The 25,752-nt window shown below is 40.2% G+C and overlaps 1 protein-coding gene across 6 annotated transcripts in view; it reads left to right on the forward strand.

The window, feature by feature from the left end:
* Positions 1 to 25,752, forward strand: part of LOC137436479 (uncharacterized) — a 175,056-nt gene that overhangs the window by 55,055 nt on the left and 94,249 nt on the right. For 3 of the 6 annotated variants that reach the window (XM_068130307.2, XM_068130305.2, XM_068130306.2), the window contains one exon: positions 4,622 to 4,667. In XM_068130307.2, the coding sequence (XP_067986408.1) occupies positions 4,622 to 4,667 (46 nt within the window). Of the gene's footprint in view, positions 1 to 1,172; positions 1,280 to 4,621; positions 4,668 to 8,875; positions 9,103 to 9,239; positions 9,410 to 25,752 lie in introns of all 6 variants that reach the window. The other 3 variants (XM_068130304.2, XM_068130308.2, XM_078786464.1) reach the window with 2 other exon arrangements.

Raw genomic sequence — 25,752 nt, forward strand, 5'->3', positions numbered from 1 at the left:
ACGTTGGTGCCAGGAAGGGTCATGTTATTAACCCAACACTTATGGGGTACCTCGAGTACAGTCGATTTTCACTCAGTTCTGTAAGTAAAACTTACCTCACACATGTCGGGATTTCTCCAAATTTCTTCATTTAGTGTTATAAACAGCATTAGTGACTGTTTTAAGAGCTAATCATACGTGTTTGTGGTTCATAATATTCATTACTGTTCATTAATGTTCCTTACTCCTGGTAGAGGCCGTTTCTCCCACGAAAACGCCATGATAAGCTATTTATATACGTTGTCGCCGGAAAAACCCCTTGGGGAAGTGGGATATTATTGGTATTAATATTGTTTTGTGATAACATTAATATTATGCTTTTATCGTTAGTTTTGTTATTCGAAGCGGCCTTGGAAAAACGCCACGATAAAGCGAATTTAACATTGATGTACACCTCAACGCAACCCATTGACGGCAATGGTGGGGAAAACCCGCTCGGGGGAGAAACCCCCCTTGGGGAGGGGGCAAATGAATGCACTACAACCTTCATTGTGTAACCCTTTGTCATCCTGTCAAGTTTGGTTGAGATTGGATAAGTAATGACAGAATGTATTGGCGTCAAAAATTCATCAGACAGACACAAATGGCGTATTTTAGTATGATTCCATAGCAACAACAAAACAACAGGCATTTTAAAGGCCATTTTCCCTGCAAGAGCGGGGGTTAGCCTTGCAGTCCCCATGACAATTTTCTGCATCTCCCCTTGTTAACCCCCTTGCCCGCATTTCTTCTTTGACCATCTTTAGCCAAGTCTTTCTTGGTCTTCCCCATCCTCTATTTCCCTCTACATTAATTTCCATCACTCTTCTCAACCAGTCACTTTCATCCTTCCTCAACACATGACCAAACCATCTCAACCTGTTCCTCTTCACAGAATGATTCCATAACATGAATCATAATTCCTGAAGTTTATAAATGTGGGGGGAAAAAGAAAAGATGCAAAAAGCTTTGAGGAAACATGTGAATGTGGGGGGTGGGAAAATAAATGTTTTTCCACAGCAAGCACTTACTTTCCTGATTGCTTCTGTAAGACCAGAAAATATAACCTTCAGATATAGTGTAATTAATCGTGTATGAGCCACACTTTTTTCCCAAGAAATATGTGATCAAAATTTTGTGTGTGTATCATGGAGTATGGTAGTACTCCAACCATAAGGATGCCGGAGGGGAAAGCTTTGAGAAGAACAGCCGAGTGTGCTTTTGGCGCTCTGCACACTTGGCCATTCTCGCAAGGCTGCAGGTGAAGATTATTGCTATGATGTAAACCTGAATTTGTTTTTGTGTGGGTATGTTATACATAGAAACTGAAGTTTTATCTGAAAAGTGTCCCGCGTGTATTGTACACAATAGAAGATTATACACTAGTTAATTGTTTTTCATTTATACTGCCTCTTCTCTTGTCTTTCTTCCTCTGCTCTTTCATCCCTCTGTCCCACCCTTGTCCACCCAGGTCGCACATTTTCTTTCATTGCTCCTCTCCTTGTGAAACTTCAAAAATTTAAGCTTGCTACTCACCTTCATTCTTTTTATCCCCCCCACCCCCACCGCCACCCCCCTCTTTCTTTTCCTCTTCCTCCTGTTTGTGGAACTGCTTTCCTCAGTCTGTCCAATCCCACTCATTCTTTCAAGGCATCAAGTTGATAGTACAGCACCACCTCAGGTCATCCTCTGTACCGAGCCACTATCTTTTCTACCATCATTAACTGTTACATTCTTCTTGCATGGTGCTATGTTTCCCTCACTCAAAAGTTTAAACCAATATGTATTACTGTGATGTTAAAATCTGAGCGAGCATAATTAAAAATCATTTCACTCATTTTAAGGAGTTTCATACCAAAGCATCCAGCATTTCGCTTCACAACGAAGCGGAAGTGATTTTGCTTATGCCATATATATAAGCAGCAAGAATGGTTAACACGTGATGTTGGCTGACTTCCAAGCAGACGGGAGATGACCTCGGACAAATTATAGACTATGGAGTGAATAGGGCAGAATGTTTGTGAAGTACAACATGCCGTGTTTTGATTAAATCTGTCAGCAAAGTGACGTGTAAAAACACCTAGTCAAGTAATAAAAAGCTCATAAAGTATCAGATAAATCATATAAAAACTACACAAGGTTGATTCAAAATGTGTAGAGGGTGTCGAGGGAAATTCACTGAAATGTCAGTTAAAAAAGGGATTATTTTTAAATTTTGAAACCAGTGAGAAAATAAACAAAATGATTAAAGACAGACACCTGAAGATGCACACGAAAATCTGGTAATATAATGAATCTGGAGAAACATGCTAGTAGTCCAGAGTGAAGTAACAGTATTGCAATTTATTTTGGCCACATTGAAACATTCCATGGGCAATAGATTAGGAAAAATGATGAAAAGGGAAAGCGAAGGCAGTCGTGATATGCACTTCAACTGTACCATATCACGGTGTGAACAACACATACAAAGAAAACCAACTTGTGTCACCAAGAGGAAAAACAACAACTCTTCACCATCACGTGACCACTCGGTATCATCAAATCACATCTGTAGACCATCAGAAATTGCTCGTTGAACCCCATTGAATTGGGGGGATGAGGAGGGTGGGGGCGGGCGGGTGTGATTACACTGTCCCAAAACAAATAATTTAAGCCTATTTCCGCAAATACAGGGACTAACCAGAACAAGGGGAATAACTCCTGAGGCCAAACAACATGCCTGACGGCAGACAGAGCCAGGACCACCATCTGCAGAATGCATACGATGGGATTTTATTTACTCCCATAGTACAATTGTTGCCAGTTAATAATCTGCTTTCATGTAGGAAAGAGAAGTAAAGCTGACAAAAGGTATTTGAGCAAACCAGTTTGTCAGGTTGAAGACGAGCAATGAATTGTGTGGTGCTGTCCAGAATAGCTTAACGAAGGAGCAAAACTTACTTGCGGTAATTATTACATCTGCCACCGAAGGTGGACGTAGGTTATGTTTTCAGGTCTGTTTGTGAACAGAATATCTCAAAAAGTTATGGTCGGATTCAGATGAAATTTAGTGGAGATTTTGGGTGTGTGATACCGACGAAATTATTAGATTTTGGAGTCGAGCTGGATCGGATTTTTAAGTGATTCTTCACCATTGAGAGATAGGACCAAAGACGATATATCGCAGGATATCTCAAAAAGTTGTGGACGAGTTATGACGAAACTAGGTGGATGAGTTGGTTCGGTGACGATAACAAGCCGATTAGAGTTTGGTTCAGGTCCGAATCCAGATCCGGACATCAGTGGGATACAAAACGTAAACTGTTCAGCCTGGTGGAGGTATGCTATGCGCTCTACCGAGTGCCCTTCTAGTTCACTGATTCATGGATAACATAAAAGAAGAATGGATGCGATTTTGACAACAGCTATATTTATTGCATTTAATAGAAGTCATATCATGTTTCTTTACGTAAATTAACAGGCTTTTTTTTTCTTCTTTTTTCTTTTTTTTTTGTTGTATGCAAGATCGAGCCTTGTGTAAGAGCCAACATTAATCACAAAAAGACAAACTGAAACATAAATCATAAGATAAAGGGAGCGGGAGACGAGATGGGGAGAGAGAGGGAAGCACACAAGTACAACATTTGAGAGCATGGACATCGGGAGATCTGTGGGAGGGAGAGGCCCTGGGGGGAGGAGGCATGGGAAGGAAGGTGGGGGGTGGGAGAGGTATAAAACACACGGATACTGCTAGGACTTCCAGGAAAGAAGTCTGAATTTCAAAAAAGTGGATCTGGGGTGAATTAACGGGGGTACAAAAGATCAAGGTTTTGGATGGGGGAAGATAAGAGATGGTGTTGAACAGCTGTTTTAAAGACCTGGAGGGAGGAGTGGGATTGAATAGAGTGAGGGAGTTTGTTCCAGAGGCAGTAGAAAAGAGGATTGAAAGAGTGAAAGTGAATAGAGAGTCTTGATTTTGGCAGTTTAACCATAAGAGGGTTGCAGTCAGATCTTGTGCAACCTGTAGGAATATTTCTTCGGTCATATTTGGAACTACCCTCCAAGTCTGTTATCTCAAGCTTTTCCCTCCAGGATTTCGAGTTTGCTGTACACTTTCATACTACGAATTGCTTGACAACAGTGTTTGATACTTTCATTTGCAAACATACAATTGTGTTGTAATTGCTCATGATTTGTTGCTTGGGCTTCGCATGGATGAATCACATCAGTCTGTGATTGGCATAATAAAGAATACTCAAGGTTGTTTAATTTTCTTGAGTTTGCCATTTGTAATGTGTCTGAAAGTGCAACATTTTACAATTACTTGTGCTGCCAACTCTCTTGCAAACAATTTATTTGAGAAGAGTTTTGATGACATCACTTTGTAAAGAAAATCAAAATTTGTCAAACACGATGCAATTTACAAGTGCCATATTTACAGAAGGAAGTTGTGGCTATTTGGTGTTCCAAAAAGGGATGGCACAAACTGGTAACTTGAGATGCTTTTGTATTTCCAATTTGATCGACAACTTAAACTATGTGCAGAAGAGATGAATTATATGAAGTTTTGAACTGAGACTGCTTTTATGCTACCTTGTTTTATGAATCTTGTTCTTTTCACTAGGGACCCTCAGGCATTGAATGATTTCCTTCACGGGCCAGACAACCCGGTGAGTTAACTTTGTTTATTTGCCAAGGCTTATGCTGAAGAGCTAAGTTGCAATACAGTTCGGTTGGAAATCCTGCTACTCTTTTGTGCGTATCTTGTAGTTGTAATTTCTTACAATCTACCTTTCCGGTCTTTCCCTTGCAAAAAAAAGCACTGTATGCGTGAGATACACATTGTCCTTGGTGCATTTGTAAGTTTTTTTTATTTTTTATTTTTTATTTTGTAACCTTTTGTAACCTATTTTTGTAACCTTTTTGTAATCCCTTTTTCTCCTTTTATATATTATTTTGCAATCAAGTTGTTCGGCTAAGGTTGAGGCCATTTATTCCTGATACGTGAAACACCCATGTTTATGGTAAACAGATTTTTTTTTTTGGACGCTGGCTGCATTTGCCATCCGCCATCCAGTCACCTTGTAACTTTTTTTAAAAATTATCCATTGATAGGCGCTCCAATGTTGAAAATTTTGTCAATCGCTCAAGCCGTTGCAGAGAAAACGAATTTAAAAGTTAATACAACAACAACAACAACAACAACATGCATTTTAAGGCCATTTTCCCTGCAAGAGCGGGGGTTAGCCTTGCGGTCCCCATGACAATCTTCTCCATTTTGCCCTATTTTCTGCATCTCTCCTTGTTAACCCCCTTGCCCACATTTCTTCTTCCACCATCTTTAGCCAAGTCTTTCTCGGTCTTCCCCGTCCTCTACTTCCATCTACATTCATTTCCATCACTCTTCTCAACCAGTCACTTTCATCCTTCCTCAACACATGACCAAACCATCTCAACCTGTTCCTCTTCACAGCATCAATCACAGGCTCTATTCCCATCATCTTTCGCAATGCATCATTTGTCTTCCTCTCTCTCGACACTCCGCACATCCACCGAACCATTCGCATTTCCACCCTCAGCCAACCGAATTCGCATCACCGAATTTGAAAGTGAAAAAAAACCCCCCCAAAAAAACCACCTTTAGAGGCCATTTTTCCCCGCAAAGCGGGGGTTGGCCTTTTTCGGGGACCGTGGTTGTTGTTGTTTTTCGGTCCCCTTTTTTGAAGCAATGTTTTACGGTCGGATGCCCTTCCTGCCGCCAACCCTTTTTGTCGCCTTTTACGACAAACAGGGAATTACCAGTGAACTGGTACTCAATTCCCATCATCGGCCTGTGCATTTAAATCATTCATTAATAATGGTTAAAATCACAAATAGGAATATCTAATTCCGAACAAACTTTGCATAATGTATTAATTATCATAGATTCTTTGCATAAAGTGAATATAGGAGAAAAAGTGAGGGCGGAAGAAAAAACATTAAATAAACAAAAAGTTTCCTTTTCTCCTGGCACACCTCCCAGGTAGATCAAATTTGTGCAGCCTCTTTCTAATTGTAGACTCGTGCACTTTGACATCAACAGTGGCAAGAGCTACCTGTAGGTCCCGTGATGACATTCTGGGCTTCTTAGAGACTTCTTTCAGCATTTTGTGGTCTGCTCTCGAGCTGAACTTGCTGGGGCTGCCTGGCCTGAACAAGTTGGCAGTTGTTTGGAATCTTCTCCACTTGCAGATGATCTTTCGGACAGTCGAATGATTGATTTCAAATTGTTTGGAGATCTTTTTATATCCCTTCCCAGACTCGTAGGCATCTATAACCTTCTTTCTGAAGGCCTCAGAGAGCTCTTTTGATCTAGGCATGGTGATGCCGCACACCTCAACAACAAAGAGGAAACCAAACTAAATGTCTGAGGTTTAAATAAGACAGGTTCCTCCAAGATCCTCTGTAACGATGTTCTAATCATTTGCACCTGAGCTGGTGCACCTGATTCTAATTTTCGGTATTTGAAGTTGTGATAAATGTAGGGGTGTACTTACCTTTTCCACATGCGAAATTTGCATGTATATATCGGTCGTATGCGACCGATATATATATATATATACCCGGTCAATGGTGAATCTGCATATGGCGATCCGCGAATGTCACGCTTCGAAACTAGAAACTGTCACGGCATTTCGTCATTCACTTGAACTGAATATCTCTATTTTCATGCCAAACAGCATAACTTCAATCACAAATTAAATAGCATTAACATAAAAAATAAATTTTACCAACATTCGTGACATGAACAAATATTTAAATCCGGATGTGGAGTAGTTCCGTACGGTTGGTACACATTGTCCTTGTTCAGCAACTTATTGTTGCAAAATGTCAGGCCCGGAAGTTGAAATAGCTTGTGAAACAAGTTAACTGTTGCAGATTGACCGATATTGGTAAATATTTTAACATTGACCATGTAACGTGTTTTTTCTAACTTTGGGCTTCATTGACTTGAGGGGTAATTTTGGTCTTGGATGAAAGCTAATAGGTAGGCCTAGGCATTGATATGCATTTAATTGCAGTTACACTATTTTCCGTATCAAAGTTCACCCTCCTTGACCTTTGACAACACGAGGTTGAAATAATGTCTTTTTTTTTTCTTTTTCTTTTTTACCATGGTCTCCCATTAGCCAGTCCACAGTATGTACATTCTTTTTTTATTACAAAAAAGCAATCAGGGTGGGCCCACAATAAAGAGACCCTCAATAGTTGGAATTGTGCCATCATAACATACGTGGATATGGAGCACAGGATGGCACTTGTTGCTCTTGCATGATGCAATCCTTTGAAAAGCATTTCAAATGCCAAGTGTACAACTTTTAGTGTTGTTCAGCTCATGGTCCAATTAGGTGGTTTTTTGATCGCCCCCTTTAAGGGAAAATGAGCTGGTTTTACCATCTCTGATGACCTGGGGTTGCAACCCTTTTTAATGCAATGAACAGGGAAATTGGGGCTTATGATCGATTTCAAAACAAATGGAAGATATCGTCCCCATCGTCGCTTTTCTATCCTAGTTCTTCCGTAGATATTGGTTAATTTTTTAAAATCAACTGCCTACAAGTTGGACATAAACTTTGCATGCCACACCAAAAACGTGTAGAAGGCAAGAGAGCGCAAGTCCTCGTGGAGTGAATGTTGGGACTGATGATATATATGGTGAAGTATTTGAAGACAACCCAAGCACAATGAACAAGCACATCACTGTCTTCACTTGACCCCTCTCTGTTTGAGAAACAAAGACCACAAAATTCCTGAAAGTGAAACCAAGACAAAAGTGAAGAGGATCGCAGCTGCAGTGAAAAATAAACAGATCACAGACGTGGAAGTAAGTGATGCTTTGCCCAATGAGACAGGTAAAGCCGAAATCCTGTAGCAGATGATGCTCAGGAGGTTGATTGAAAGTGTTGGACCATAAAAAAAAGGCATTCTGGTGAATCTAAAGCCAGGGAAAATCCTAGCTGTTAAGAAGCGGTCGAATAATTGAAAGAATTGCACAGATCCAATGAAGTGAGTATTTATTCCGCGAGAGGGGGGCGGGTAGAGGGAAGACTTCAAGTCATTGAAAATGGAGGGGAATCAGGTCTATGAACAGAAGACCTGATTCCCTATAATCTGAGTCACACTTCTCATTTAAGATGGTGCGAGTCAGATTATCTGTGCTTGCCAATCTCAGGCCAATGGATTGTGTTCTGGCTGGGAGCCAGTTTTGCATATGCGTGCGTATGTGCATGTGTGAGTGTGCATTTATGCGAGCGTGCATACATGCAGTTCATCGGATCTTCAAGTTGATGTGGTTGTGTCCCAAGCTGGACCATCTCACCTCACGTCAGAGAACATTCCTCTGAGTCATAAACACATGAACAAGCAATGCTGACCTGCACGTCCTCTCTTCCGTCCTCTCTTCCAATACTGACCTGCACATCCTCTCTTCAAAGAGGAAGTGAATGCTCTCCTGGAAAGAGAAACGGTAGATGAAGTGCAGTTCAGAGAGCGAGTGTGGATGGACAGGTCTATCTTAGAAAAATGAAGCAAGCAGTTTACTTTGTCGCTTTACCTGTGTGACACTGGAGGTAGTTCTGCATTATGACTTTATCTCCACACAGAGATACTTCTAACCTGACCGGAAAATGAACCTGCAGTTGGGTGAGTTTCTCGTTCCCATGGACCTTGCATAAAACTACTCCTTTGTACTCCAAAATGCAGTCCAGGGCTTCAATTGCAGACCAACATCCATATGTGTATGTGCTACGACTGAAAGGACGACAAATTACATCGCCTTAGTTATGTCATCATCTCTGACTGTGTAAAGCACAACATGGTTGCAATGCATCTGTTCCAGAGGTGCCTCTTGGACGTTTTCTGCAAACACTTCAAGGCTGCTCCAGCAAAGATCTTCTATTTCTGCAGTTGCTGTTCATCTTTTCCAAAGGTGCCTCTTGGACTTTCTCTGCATATACTTCCAGGCTGTTCCAAAGAAGATCCTTCTATTTTTCTGATGGAGCTGCTTCTGAATACAAGAACAGGAAGAATTTCTTCATTTTGTGCCAACATCAGGAAGATTTTCAGGTATGGATACACTGATATATTTTGTATATATTTATGTTTTAAAAAGCCAGTATGCCTTAGTCCTGAGCAATGACTTTGTTCAAAACTACCACTTTTCATCCAAAATTCCCAGTCAGTTTGAATATCCATATTTTCAGGTACCTGCTGAGTGGCACTTCTCGGCCAAATCCCATGGGAAGGAAGCCTGTGCCTGAACGGGAGGCACTATCAAACGCCTCGTTACACGAGCCAGCCTGCAGAGGCCTTGTCATGACACCAAGCCAACTTTACGAATGGGGGCAGAATGATTGCCATCAGTATGCTTCAGGTGCTGTACTTAAGTAGAGCATGGCATTGAAGAACACCTCTTAGTGCAAAGGTTTGGTAGTCCTAGGTCCATCGTGCAAACTCGAAAGCTTCACTCATTCATCCCAGTTTCAAAGACTTGTATGGTCGTCCATGGCTTCGTTACAGTCCAAGGATTGTGTCTCATTGTTCAAGGATGACATCGTTGACAACAGCAGGGGCTTTTGTAATATTAGAGTATTATAAATATATATGTGTTGCACTGCCAATGCTGACACAGAGAAAACGTCAGTCAGCTTCCTTAAAAAACACATCCCTGCGGCAGTTTTCACTGACTCTTGGAATTCTGACGTGCTGCTGGCCCACTGCACAGACATGCTGGCCACATTTAACCTCCAACTGTGACTAGCCACACCTACTGATTCTGTGTGAAGGATGAAGCAGCAGCCAACTAGAGGCTTGCACAATGGATGTAAGCTGTTACTTAGTTACCTTGTGAGAACGGCCAAGAGTAGTGTGTAAATGTTGATCCTGGACCCCATTGACTTACATGTTAATTTTCCTCAAATCAAACGCCTCTATATCTCCACCCCAAATCCCCATTAACACCTATCCTTAATCCTCCTTCATTAGACCACTCAAACAATGATTCTTCTATATGATGAACCTATAATCCTTCTGACCTTATGAACCAAGTATCAACGATCCTAGACCACCCTCTAATCCCCATTAACACCTATCCTCAATCCTCCTTCATTAGACCACTCATAAACAAATATTTACCCTTATGGACCTATGATCCTTCTGGCCTTATGAACCTATGATCCTACAGCTAATGTTCTTATCTACACCATTTTTAAACCTTCACTCTTTCGTCTGGTTGATAGGGAAAAAAGGCGGCGGTAGCCCCTTAAAATCCCTAACCCATTATATATATAACTTATCGTTTATATCTTATCACTTATATACTTATGACCATAAGGGAGACTATCAATTCCATTTTTAAAAATAAATCTCATCATCAAAAGCCCCCAATGCTTTCTTATTTATCTCTTCTGAATATAATTGATGTTTATAACTTCTTATTCCATTAATCTTTCTAAACTCTTCTTTCTTTGTTGTTATTATCTGTTTACTTGTGTTTTTTGTAATTCTTTTGAGTAAAATGAACCCAAGATTTCTTCCCCATTCATATCATATAATTTGTAAGTCCAAGGGACTGTATCCATTACATCAACAATTTTAAATAATTCATTAGTCCATTTTTTTGTATAACCTTTCTCAAAATGGCTTTTCCATTTGTATATTCTTACAATATCACCAACTTTGTACTTGGGTTTTCTCAAATTAATCTCCTTCTCATATTCTAATTTTGTAAATTTCCAATGGTTTTGATTTTGTGGACGAATGAACTGTATTATTATAATTATCTACAATATCCTGAATAAAATACACCCATCGTTGAGAACCGAGTTGTGTGAATTTTTAAATAATTTCTCTTTCAAAGTATGATTAAAACGCTCAACAACAACTGCCTTTCCTTCATTAAAGGTGCTGTATAATTTAATACCCTTCCCCTTAAGAAATTTCATAAATATTTTGTTATAGAACTCTGTTCCCTCATCGGTCCACAGTTTCTTTGGTTTTCTTTTATCCCTATCAAATATTAACTTAAAGGCTAACATTAAAGTCTCACCCCTTTTATTTTTTAAAAGAACAACCCAGGCAAATCTACTCCTCAAATCAATAACGGTTAAAGCATACCGATATCCCTTATCATTATTTAGTTCGATTAAATCAGCGGACCATATGTGGTCGGTGTATTTAGAATAAACTTTCCTTCTTTTAAACTTTGTGATTATAGGTTTATGTAATTCATTAGCCAAAAGCTCCTCAGTCTTGATGACATCATTGGAGTTTAATAGTTTTTTGCGGAATAACCAAGACCAAGTTTCAATTTAGCACTTATCATTTTTTTTACAATAAACCTATCAATTTTCTCTCTCAACGTAGGATTTCGTATCAAAGATAATAGGCTCCGGGCCAGGTATGGTCCATCTGCACCCCCCCCACAACTCTCCGACCCTGGGTTTTTCTGAACCATTGGGGTGTCCTGGGGTGGAAATCAACTGGTAACAGTAAATAAACTTGGACTCACTACCCATTTGGTACCTATATTGGATGGTACCCTCAAAACAGCATATTTTTAAATCCGCGTTGCGCCATATTCGACACACGTGTTCTTTTGGTATTTGTGCCTGCTAATATTAACTCAGAATAAAAAGTTATATACCAAAAGAAAGCTGTTCATCTACTGATCATCATAGAATATTGACACATTACTTATAATGGTACCTTAATGGTCATAACTAGTGCTGAATAGCAGTACCCCACTTTAACGTAACATAATTCGGTATCGACCGTACTATTTCATCTTACACACATAATATGAACACATTACACCTGATATGCTTACATATATATTTTATTGGCTTTCTCCTGTATATCAGCTTTAATTTGATACCAGATACATCCCCATAGCTTCAATTCTCTTTTTTATACAGCGTGTCAAAGATACTACCGGTATGGGGTGATATTGTAGGCGATGCTGCATTTGTCAATTTACAAATGCTGCCACGTATATCATGTACATATATGTTGGACACATGACAAAATCTATGTATTGTTAATATGTGTTACTTAATATATTGTTGTATTGATGTATCACTGTAGTTTATTGCAGGAATTTTGACGAAAATGGCATGCAGATCCTTCCATGTTTGTATCCTGCGTAAATTGAGATCATCAGATTGTACAATTATGTTATTTAAGTGTCTCTTACAGCGACAGAACGAGTCAATTAGTTAAGTTAAACACCTTTTTTTACATAGTTAAGTATGAAGGTCATAGATAACTATGATACATTTCGACAGAGTGTAGCAAAGGGACGATTGGGGAAAACTGCTGAGCTCTGGGTGTCGTACATGGACCATGTACGTCTAGTCCTCTCACTCCTTGAAGCTGTAAAGACTAACAACTTTGTCTTGTATGTTGCGTCCATCAACGGTATGACTCCCCTCTTCTTCAGCTTCGGTGGCCAAAACTACGCCAGGTATTTGTCGTATTTCTCCATCTTCTTAGCCAACGTAGATAGCTCGCACCCGGGAGCTTTGACCCTCATTCGACGAGGAGCAATCAGTGTTGCTCGCTCCTTTATTCCTGGGAATCGCTGTGCTGTTGACAAGACAATGGAGGAAACCTTCATGAGACATGCAAAGTCTCATGGTGGTGCTGGTGCGGGTATATCTGGACTACTCACCAATTACCAGGCATATCAGAGGTGGGTCCGCACCCTTCACGAAAGGTCTCTCTACGTTGATGCATGTCTTGGTATGGCTCACATGACAGACAGCGGACAGGACACTAAGCATCGTGATGTACGTCCCAGAGAGGTGAGAAAAGGAGAGAGGTTGGTGAAGAAGACCATGGATGCGGTATGCAGTTTCCTGAATCCATTCACGGTAGACACAAAGGACCAGCTGTTGATTCTATCGTCAGGCGGTGCAGCCTCTGATGATGTTGCTGCAGATGTTCTGAAGGCTGAAGCCATCGGTCAACAAGCTCATGATAAATTTGTTGAGGTCCGACTGAAAACTGGCGAAGATTTTTTTGAACCAGTAAAACGACTCAATCTCAAAACTCTGAACAACATGAACAAAAGTTCCAAGACCAAGACATCAAAGAACAAAGTCACCCAGTTCAAGCACCAGGGAAACGTTGCATTTCGGCTTTTGCTGAAATCGCAAAATCAAGGGCTACAACTTGACCTAAAGGAACTGATGTCATACCCATTAACTCCAGTACCATACAGCTTGGCGACCGGAGATGGGTACCTAGCAAAGACAGACAAGGCAAAGGCATTCCAGCTCCTGACCAAGGACTGTACTGACATCACTGTACCACAGGCAAGGGTCACCCTGACAGTGTATGACGGAAATGCCACCTTCTACTATCTAAAAGACATTCCTAACAACTTCAGCCAGATCTGTTCCAAGGTCTTTGACATCATCAGTAAGACAGGAGATGTGGTGTTCAGCACAGATCAATACCTACCTGGATCAGTGAAGTCGATGGAGAGGCGACGTCGCGGCTGTGGAGAAAAGTTGATTCTAAAAGGAGAAGCTACAAAGAAACCGCAAGATTGGAAAATGTTTCTCTCGAACGACGAGAATAAAATCCAGTTCATCCGACTGCTACTCAGGCTCTGGAACAGTGACCAGTATGCTTCTCGGTGCCATGGTCGAAAAGTGATCTTGATATGTGAAGGGAAGGCATACCAACTCACATCCACAGATGGTCAGACAACAAATGCCAAAGAGTTGCCTCAGCTGGAATCGTCTCAAGAAGAAACAGACTCGCGCGTGATATTATACGTAAACTACGCCAGGAGCCAGAAATATGAGTTTGTTCGAGTGAAGAGCCCAGACTCGGATGTATTCTTCATCTTACTGCACTACGCCGCATCGATAAACGACATAAAGATACTGTTTGACACAGGCACAGGAAACAAGCAGAGGCTAATAAACGTCAGTAAACTCGCAGCAGACTTCGGCCAAGAGAAGAGTACTGCTCTTATGGCACTTCACGCCTACAGCGGTTGTGACAGCACTAGCGCTTTCCGAGGGATTGGAAAAATCAAACCTGTTAAAACGCTGCTTCGTCTGCCGCAATACATCCCTATTCTCAACAAGCTTGGAGATACGTGGGATGTGCCAGAAGAGCTGAACAATCAACTAGACAGCTTCACATGTGCCATGTATGGAAGAGGAAAGGTATCACACGTTGATGATCTGCGACTCCTGAGAATAAATGAGCTATGTGCCAAGGAGAATCGTCACCTACCCTCAGGCAATGTAGACATGGCCAATATTCCACCATGTATGAGGAGCCTCACACAGCACATCCGAAGGGTCAACCACCAAGTGGGAATTTGGAAGAGAGCTCACGTTCCTCGACCAAGGATTCCCAAAGCAAGTCCAGGCCATGGCTGGGAAGAGGAGAAAGGCTGCCTGGATCCTCTCTGGTATGATGGAGACATGCTTCCGCGTGAGCTGGCTGATATAGCTCAGGTCATGTCAGACGACGATGAGAGTGATGATGAATCAGGTGATGAAACACCTGATGATATGGATCGTGTTTTATACAGTGATACCGATGAAAGTGACAGTGACGATGACTGATCATGATGGACATATGCCATTCGTGCAAGCAAGCCAACTTGACTGCACTCATGCAGTGTTTGACTTTTGTTGATAATTAACAAAATGCAATTGTTTGTTTGTGTTCTTTTGAGAGTGGATACTTGTATTATATGATATAATGTGGTTAACTGAGTGTACGACATACATATGTAATTGTAGGGATAAAACTGACTGTTAATATTATTATGATATCTGTTGTTGAGCAATAATGTTTGGTTTATCATCAAAATATTCGATACTAAAAATTTTTTCAATGGGATGTTAAAATTTAGTTTCAAATAAGAAATATTTTTACTTTTACAGTAAATATTCGAGCATTACATTGTTACTGTTCTGTGGAAGGTGTTTGACCCAGTGTATGAATATTAATATGATGATATTAAAAACTACTGTGATTAATAAACAAGTTTTTCTTGTTTAATATGTTAATAAGATGGCAGTATGATTATGATATTCGATTATATGAATGACATTTATAAGTGTAATAGGCAGTTCTTTTGAATATAGACAAAGACTGTTACCGAGATTATATGATTCATGGTTCCCGCGAAACAGGTAGTATCTTTGACACGCTGTATAAAAAAGAGAATTGAAGCTATGGGGATGTATCTGGTATCAAATTAAAGCTGATATACAGGAGAAAGCCAATAAAATATATATGTAAGCATATCAGGTGTAATGTGTTCATATTATGTGTGTAAGATGAAATAGTACGGTCGATACCGAATTATGTTTCGTTAAAGTGGGGTACTGCTATTCAGCACTAGTTATGACCATTAAGGTACCATTATAAGTAATGTGTCAATATTCTATGATGATCAGTAGATGAACAGCTTTCTTTTGGTATATAACTTTTTATTCTGAGTTAATATTAGCAGGCACAAATACCAAAAGAACACGTGTGTCGAATATGGCGCAACGCGGATTTAAAAATATGCTGTTTTGAGGGTACCATCCAATATAGGTACCAAATGGGTAGTGAGTCCAAGTTTATTTACTGTTACCAGTTGATTTCCACCCCAGGACACCCCAATGGTTCAGAAAAACCCAGGGTCGGAGAGTTGTGGGGGGGGTGCAGATGGACCATACCTGGCCCGGAGCCTATAAATTATACAACATTTCTCTGTCTGCTTCATGTTTTTCATCCAATGTAGTGGTATCCCCATAAGCAATATCATGCTTCATACACACTTCATCTACCCTATTTTTAGGTTTAGACCAAGGTTTAGGATTGTCAGCCTCATTTAATCTTTTATCCAGGTTTGTTCCTGGACCACAGAAAGAATATCCAGGTAGATGTAGTTCCCCAGGAATTCCAGTTGTTGTAAATTTACTTCCTGACAGAAACTTTTGTATGTCTCCTCCACTTTTAGGAGAGATGAATTGACACTTTTTAGAGCCCACACACTTGACATATTCCTTTTTGATAAACTCTGTTATTTTTAGCTTTAACATACAATACACTTTGAGATTTAGTTTTCTTTTTATATTTGAGGCAATAACTCATATTTATTTATGAGAAAAAGCCCTACATAGTGTCAAAACCTTTTTGGTTTTCAACATATACATTTCTATCTTAATTTTTAAAACATAAGGAATCCTTAGGAATGCCTTCACTTTCTCCTCCATTTATTTACAAATAAAAACTAACTAAAATCAATAACACCAACATCATTAACCACATAATCTTTTCCTTCTTCTTCTTCTTCTTCACCACTTTCTCGTTTAGATCTACTCCCTGAAATACCACCAGTCAATGCTCCCGCCGCTATTTTTGAAACCATTATCCTTAAAAGAGTCATTAATTCTTTATTTTCCTCTTCGGTGCGTTGAGATTGATTTATTTGCTGTAATACATCCACTCTTTTTTGAATCTCTCTGATATCCATCTTTTAATATTTTTCCTCCCTCTCTCTTTCCTCCTTCTCCTCCTTCTCCTCCTCCTCCTCTTCCGTTTTTAAAACCAATATTTCCATTAGACTTTTTATTTCTTTAATTTCCTCTTCGGTGAGTTGAGATTGATTTATTTGTTGTAATACATTCAATCTTTTACGAATCTCACTGATTTCCATCTTTTTTATTTTTTCCTCCCTCTCTCTTTCTTCCCTCTCTTCAACTCCTTCCTCATCCCTCGCTACCCTTGAGTTTGGACCCCAAAGAATATTATACATATATTCATCTGGATTTTGAGATATTCTTGTATCTGTAATTATTTTTCTCATAATAGGGTACCAATAAGATTTGTTGATGATTTCTAAAAGAGTTTTTTATATTTCATAACTTTGAGAAGTTGATTTTTATTTAATATTTTAATCAAGTCTCTATTTGTAGGTTTAGCAATATCAGTATAAGGCCAGTTTTTAATAACAAATTGACCATGTGTATGTTCCAATTCATATGGTATATAAAACTGAGCACCCTTTTCTTGTAGGTATCCTTGAATACAAAAATTATAATTCTCTTGTAGTCTTCTTCCTGCCATTTATGTATTATAAATATATGTGAGATTAATATTATGACAGGCAATTCCACCCCATCTTCCCACTACCAAATCGGTTTGTATTCCTCGACTTTCTATCCTTATCTCATTACCTTCCTTCTTTGTCAAGCTAACCATCGCTATACTATCATATTTTTTTTTATTCTTAAAATCACGTATTTGTTGTTTACTAATTGTACTTCCACATAACTCCTTAACCTCACCAAGCGGATAATATTCTTCTTTACGAGACTGATTAAAACCATGTAGGTCTTCTAAGTTTATTGAAAAAAACCAATTATACCCTAAATCAGGCATATCATACCCCCATTTATTAATTCTCATATTAACTATATGTCCTTCTTTATAAAATTCAATTGTAATCAGAATTAAATTGAATGAGGAAAGGTGTATGGTCAGTATAACCAGGTGTTGTGGTTGTAAATTTTACTTGTTTAACAAAACTCGCGAGATCGCGACAAAACTCGCTGGAGATCTCGCGAGATCTTGGAGACGGCGGCAGGGATTTTCGAAGCTCCACACGGTCTCCACGTTTTTCGAAGTTAAGTCTGTTCACAATTGTATTTTGTCGAAACTGTATTTATATTTCGGTGTGTGAAGTTATTGTGTGCAACTTTGGTTGTTTCTCGGTGTTTATCTTTCATAAATTGATCGTCTGTTTGCCGTGTCGCGAGCAAGGCCTTGTACAGTGTGCACTGTACAACCTTGAGGCTTTGTTTTTCTCTCAGTGGTCCGTCGTTTGTGATCCAATAACTTTCGTTCTCTGTATTCCCAGTCTTTTCACCCATAGCCTACTTCCTTGTGTAAATCTCAACTCAAAAAAAAAAAAAAAAAAAAAAAAAACATTTCTTTCTCTGTTCTCATTCGTTTATTCATTCTTATTCGTGCGTTCGTTCTTCGACCACGTGTTTCTCCCCCATTTCCATTTCCCCAGATAGTTTTCACTCATTAACCTTCAATGTTTACACTTTCCCCTCAAGTTATGTATTCCGTCATATTTTATAACACCTTTTTCTTCTTCTTCTTTAAAAGGCTGCTTTCGACTTGCTCACCAAATCAATTCATCCCAAAAAAAAAATCCATCTCCTATAGTGCCTTTTTTCTACATTCCCTAAACTCTCCTGCACTCCATCCTCCATCCAGCGTCCTTAAACGTATTTTTAACTCGAAGGTCACAAGAAACTCATTTTGCAATAAATGTTCGTTTCCCATAAATCGTACACTTTCAAAAATCCAATCTCACCCCTCCCCTCCAAATCTTCCCCATAACCCCTCCCCTCCAAATCTTCCCCATCACCCCTCCCCTCCAAATCTTCCCCATCACCCATCCCTTTCAAATCTCCCCCCTTGCCCCCTCCCTCCTAAACTACCCCCTCACCCCTCCCCGCCAAGACGCCCCCTCGCCCCTCCCCTCCTAGACTCCTGCCTCACCCCTCCCCTCCAAATCTCCCCCATATCCCATCCCTTTCAAATCCCTCCCCTTGTCCCTTCCCTCCCAAACTCCCCCCTCACCCCTCCCCTTCAAATCTCCCCACCCTCATTGCTTCTCAATTTCCCCCCTCTCACTCCCCCTCCTCAAAGCATCCTCCCCGCTTCTTCCCCCTTCAAACTCTCACCTCCATCTCCCCCAACCTTCTGCCTCGCTCTTCCCCCTCCTCAAATAACACCTCATTGTGGCTCACCCAATCACCATCAAACCTTTTGTCCGCCCCATCCTTCCCTTTCTCCGAGCTATTCTGAAATCTCTGACACACCTTCAACAGCTCTCCCTACCTCTTCCACCTCTTCCACATCTTACCCTACCCCTCCTCCCCCCTGTTCTGTATCTGATGCTCCCCCTTCCTCTTCATTAACGGTATGGACCTCAAACATCCGGGGCCTTCGTTCAAACTTAACTGATCTCTCCATACAGCTTGCTTCTGTCAAACCAGACGTGATCTGCTTAACAGAAACTTTCCTCCTTTATGATGTCTCTGATTCCATAGTATCTCTCCCGGGCTACTCCCTCCTCCGGTATGATAGACCTGAGCCTCGTCCTGGAGGCGGGGTTGCTATCTTTATCAAAAACTCTCTTCCTCACTCGCCCTGCACTGCACTCTCTCCACCTCACCCCCAGGAATACCTCTGGCTACGGCTTCCCCTTCGCTCCCACCTCTTGTTCATATGTGTGTTGTACCGTCCACCAAACAGTGATGACTCCATCTACATCTCGCTGTCTGATGATATGGACCAACTTCTATCTACTCATCCCAACTCTCTCTTCCTCATATGTGGTGATTTCAACTGTCATCATGCCAGTTGGCTGGGTGTGGGTACCTCTCTCACCAGCCATGGCTCCTCAGCAAAGGACTTCTGCGACTCACTGGGACTGACACAATCTGTCAATTTCCCGACCCGGATCTCAGTCAACGGAACATCTTCTCTTCTGGACTTGGTTATGACTAACTTCCCTGAAAATGTCTGCTGCTCTTCTTCTGCTCCGATCGGATCATCTGATCATGTCCTTGTTAAAGTGGACATCTCTCTGACCATCCTCAGGGAGCCTGCTCAGCGTCGACGAGTCTGGCATTTCACTCAGGCCAACTGGCACGGTCTTCAAGCAGCCATCAATCATCTGGACTGGTCTCCCATCTCTACCACCTCTGACATCAACTCATCCTGGGAATTCTTCCAAAGTAAATTGCTCTCTCTCATGCACAGATTTATCCCATCTCGTCTTCAGTTGTCATACCCTTCCTCCCGTCCATGGTACACGGAATCTTGTGGTGAGGCTGTTGCCCAGAAACAACTTGCCTTCGTCTCCTGGAAAGCAAATCCAACGGAAGGAAATCTCATTTCCTTTCACAAAGCCCGAAACAAGTGTGTGTCCACCCTCAGGAGAGCCAGGAAAGAATATCTCTCCGTTCTCAAGACCGAACTCTCTTATCTGTCTCCCTCTTCCAAATCCTGGTGGCGTCTGGTCAAATCCGTTTCTGGTGTTTGTTCCCCCTCCATCCCCTCCCTTACCTCAAACGGCTACACAGCTGACTCCGCACGTGAAAAAGCTGAATGCCTCAACTCTGTGTTTGCCTCTAAATCTTGTGTCCCAAACCCATCCCTCTCTGTACCCACCATACCCAGTCGTACCCTGCTGCTCCTGGACTCCGTGTCCTTTCCTCCTGACAAGGTGGAAAAGTTTCTGTCAACCCTCGACTCTGATTCTGCAACTGGACCCGACGGCATCAGCCCACGGGTCCTAAAATCCTGCTCTGCTGCTCTATCTCACCCTCTCTCTGTTCTCTTCACCCTCTCTTTTGCTCAAGGTCAACTGCCATCTGCTTGGAAATCAGCCAACATCACCGCTTTGCACAAAAAAGGTGCAAAAACAGATCCTAGCAACTACAGACCAATCAGCCTTCTCCCAATTATCAGCAAAGTCATGGAATCCATCATTGCTTCTGATATGAAATCTTTCCTCTTCTCCAATGGCTTGATCTCTGATCATCAATTTGGTTTCAGACCAGGTCACTCTACTCTGGACATGCTGCTTCTGCTGTCTCAACAATGGATGGAGGTCCTCAATGCCAAACAGGAAATTAGAGCTGTCTCCCTCGACATATCACGTGCCTTCGACACGGTCTGGCACCCCGCTCTGCTCACCAAACTCTCCTCCTTTGGTATCCATGGAAATCTCCACGCATGGCTGGCGGACTTCCTCTCTAGTCGTCGTCAACATGTGGCCCTGAATGGGTTTCTCTCATCTCCTCTTCCTGTTCAGGCTGGAGTTCCCCAAGGCAGTGTTCTGGGCCCCGTGCTTTTTCTGGTCTTCATCAATGATCTCTCTGACTCTCTCGAAAATCCTCTCTATCTCTTTGCTGATGACTCCACTCTCTGCCGCTCCATTCCTCTTCCCTCAGATCGGCAGTCTGCTGCCTCCTCACTCTCTGAAGACCTGGACAAAATCACAGACTGGTCAAACAAGTGGAACATGTCTTTCAATCCTGACAAATCTCACACTCTTACTATGTCTCTCCGAAAAGATCGACTGGACAACCCTCCCATCTACTTTCTCAACAATCCTCTCCAAGAAGTTCTGTCGCTCAAGATTTTGGGTCTCACTATCTGCCATGATCTTTCTTGGGAAAACCACATTTCCAAGCTGGCCTCCAAAGCCAGTCGCCGACTGGGCATCCTCCGTCGTGCGAAGTCCTTCCTCGGCACACCTGAGCTCCTCACCACATACAAGGCTTTCATCCGCAGCTCAATGGAATACTGTTCTCCCCTATGGGCCGGTGCTCCTGCCTCACACCTAGCTCGGCTTCACGCTGTTGAAACCAAAGCTTTCAGAATTATTGGAATCTCCCGCGATGAAGCTATCTCTGAGGGCCTTTCACTCACTCACCGCAGGCAGGTAGGTGGTCTTTCTGTCTTCTACCGACTCCTCTCCGGCCTTGCACCCCCAGCTCTCTCTGTGCTCTGTCCCCCAAATATTCCTACAGGTCGCACAAGATCTGCCAGCAACCCTCTGATGGTTAATCTGCCGAAATCTCGGCTCTCCGCTCACCTTCACTCTTTCATTCCTCTTTTCTCCCGCCTCTGGAACAAACTACCTCACTCCCTTCAATCCCACTCCTCCCTCCAGGTCTTTAAAACAGCTGTTCACCACCATCTCTTATCTTCCCCCATCCAAAACCTTGATCTTTTCTACCCCCGCTAATTCACCCCAGATCCACCTTGTTTGAAATTCCAACTTCTTTCCTGTAAGTCCTGGCAGGGTCCATATGTTTTATACCTCTCCCACTGCCCCCTTCCCACGCCCCCCCCCCCCCCAAAGCCCTCGCCCTCTCTCAGATCTCTCGATGTCTCCATGTCTCTCGGTCCCTGCTCTCAAATGTTGTGTTTGTGTCCTTCCCCCTCTCTCCCCATCTTGTCTACCGCTCCCTATGTTATATGTTTTATGTGTCGGTTTGTCTTTCTGTGTGATTAATGTTCGCTCTTTCACGAGCCTCGAACTTGTATACAAAAAAAAAAAAAAAAAAAAAAAAAAAAAACGTGCTGTTTTATTTAAAGATATATATTGCGTTAAATCACTTAATCTCACCAAGTCATTCACGTTAGTAGGACCCGGATAATTGATTAATTTATAAGTATTCTTCATATTCATATTTTTACTTATACTATATTTTTGTCGTTCGGTCTGTGCCTTTGTATAATAATTTGATAAATCAATATCCTGAGAGGATTCTCCAAAGATAGAACCATCTTTTCCAACATAAGTCATTTATATTAGATTAAAAACGATATCATAAAAATTTTCATTATTGTTGAGTTGAAATAATACATAAAAACATAATTGTCCACAACATTTAGAATTAATTTGTTGAACTTGAAATGTTTGATAAACACCATTCTGTAAGAATTGTATTACTTCAACAGGTGGTGGCATACCATAACTATCAAAATAATATTTATCCTGACTATTATGAATACAAACCCAATGAGAACCATTCTGTGTGTCTAAATTCATAATAATATTCTTTGTATTCTTATTTATATGTATTAATTCATCTCTCATACAGATTACCACATTATCAATTTTTAGTTTTTTACAATATTTAGTAAGTTCTACATTTGATGTTGTATTCTTTCCAAATTGTTTAAACCATGTATTCATTTATTTATGAGAAATATATAACCCATTACCCCTTTTAGTTAGTTTAACACCCGCTTGAGCGATAGAGGAAAGCATTTCTCCAACCAACAATCTAGCTTTATCAGGCAGTAGGTGAGTAAAATCCACAATTACACCACTTCCACTAATTTGTTTCTCCAACTCCTTGTTATGTCTTTCCAATTCTTTTTGAGCTTTTAGTTGTGCCTTGCTTTCGTTAGAAGTTTTTACCGCTGCTGAAATACCACCAGTCAATGCTCCCGCCGCACTTAAACCAGCAAATAAAGGAATTAGAAACGGGAGAAATCCTCCTCTTGACTCGTCTATTGAATATTTTTTCAACATAGGTTTTGTCATTTAAATTTTAAGTGATCCAACATCATTTAGTGTTTGGACCTGCTCTCTTGTCAACAAAACATCAATTCTTACTGCTCCTTTTCTTTGAATTGTATTAACATTAATAATACAAGGTTTTTGATTTTGAATACAAGATGTTAATTTATTAAGATTGATTTGATTAACATATACCCCTACCATTTATTTATGAGAAAAAACCTATGTGATATTAATCATAACACCATTATCTGTATTAATCTGTAATTCTGTTTCTTCCAAAAGTAAACAATACGCGTTAACTTCTTCATTCTCTCCTCTTTCAATGTATAGAGAAGTATCCACTCTATTAGACTTTATAGTTTCTTTTTGAGAACTCAGGTCAATTGTATAGATTGTATAAAGTTTTTTAAATGCAACCATATCCAAAATAGGATCATTATTACCATTACTTTCACACACCTTTTGGTAAGACTTGTAGGCTTCCCCATAATCTTTTTTTCCCCAATCAATTTCCAATCTATCTCGTGGATAAAATGTACCATCAAGAGAAACCCGAAGTTGTTTCACCTTAGCATTATCACTCAGTGCATTATTCTTATCAGTACCCTCCTCTCCATCTGGTTTCTTAAAAATGAGCCAGAGGTATCGGGGCTTTCCTTGAAGAACACCTAAATTCCAAGTGTAGGTAGTGTGTTCCAGTTTAACGTGTTGACATCTTCTTTTAAGGTATGATACATTTAGTGGGGTCTTTGAGTTAAGTCTTCTATTCAACATCTCTTCCGTTTTAAGATTAGGAGTATATTTACTAATATACCAACACAAATCATTGATAACAAATTTATTATTTTCACCAAAAGCATTTTCAGCCCCAAAAAGCAACCTATTTACATTATCATTCCTTTGTAGTTGAAATCTAATTTTAAGACCATACAAAACTTTATCATAATCACAAAATCCAAATATACCTTTCAGAGGTACTGCTACGGTAAAGCTATTCTCTGGTTTTGTGTCATCATTATACATTGCCTTCCTTTGACTATAACCAGGGTCTGTGTTTGTACCCGTTGACATATCAGGAATAAAACCTTCAACAGCTCCCTTACCCATTCTATCACTAAACGAATATAGTGTAAATTTCATCATTTCAGATGTAGCAGAGACATAATCAACCGCTTCAACCTCTTGTGTTCCAATATACAGGCGAACACTATCAAACATTTTCCAGAAGAAATCATTTACGAGTGTAGCATTAGTATTATTCGCAGCCTTAGTGAATTTAAATTTACACAACAAGAAACTATCAGCTATATTCAAGTAAGTTTGTTGATTATTTATTTCAAAACTTTTTGTTCCGTTTGAATTCCAGTCTGTTCCTGTTATAGCATTTACCTTAAAATAGTCTTCCTTTTTAGTGGAGTTTGAAATGATAATCGTATCATCCAAATCATAGATACTATCAATCGCTTCCATACTTGTATTTATATAGCATTAAAATCGTTGAAACCCAGACCCGAGTATTTTAATGATTTTTTGCCGTTCTTGTGAAGATAGTTGAGTTTTACCTTTTTAAATTTCTTTGATTGCTTGTAATTTATGAGACTCCTTTTGAGCATCTTTTATACTCTTTATAGCACCCGCTACATTTCCCACGACAGAAACAGTTGAACCAATTAGGTCTTTATGTTTAAGAATGGTTGAACCAATACCCATTAGAGTATCAATTATCCCATCTCCTTTATTTCTAAATTGATGTCCCACACCCCGTTGTCTCTTTGGTTTATAGTATCCTCTACCAAGAAACATACCTTCACCCTTATAGTATGGTGAAAGGAACATCCCATCCCCTGTAATTATTTTATATTTTCCCAACTCATGTTTCCTCACAATAACCATTATTTATTTATTGAAAAAGTTCACGTAGGTGAATTCTGATGGATATAATTTCATCATTGAAAGAAATAATTCGATTATCTTGGTCGGTTATCCTAAAATTTACTCTGTATATGGTTTTTCCTGACACAGTGAAATAGACAAGATTTTTTGGTTCCATATTAAATTTATAACCAATCGGGGTTGAGTATGCACTGAATGAAAATATTGTATTTGTTCTTATTCCATCGTTATAAGCACCATCAATCAAATCGCAATGAATTAATACTGAATTTATACCGGAGGATATTTGAATGACATTATCACTGTAAATCGTCCCGTTAGTTTCAATCTTTTTTGAAGAGAAACCCAATAGCTCTCTGAATGAATTTTCAATGGTGAAATCAACTTTATAATTATTTTTAAGTTTAATAGTTGATTTTGAAGTGTGTTTTTGAATATCTATTACCATATTTTTTGGTTCATCACCTTCCTCTTTCATAAGGCGAGAGACCTCAGAAGATATTTGAGAAATCTCGTAAGCTCCGGGTGAAATGGTTATAGTTTTATATCCACTTCCTGGATTATAACTAAACTTGTTGTTTTTCTCTGTGATATTAAACAAGGTATTATACGTCTCCATTGACAATAAAGATGCCTCATATGAGGCAAGGGGGTCAAGTTGTAGTGGGTAAGGGAATGAAGCTGTGTAATCACTCGTTGTGAAATTAAAACTAAGAATTGTGCTT

This window comes from Myxine glutinosa, chromosome 11 (assembly GCF_964187855.1).
Source record: "Myxine glutinosa chromosome 11, kmMyxGlut1.1, whole genome shotgun sequence".
NCBI lineage: Eukaryota > Metazoa > Chordata > Myxini > Myxiniformes > Myxinidae > Myxine > Myxine glutinosa.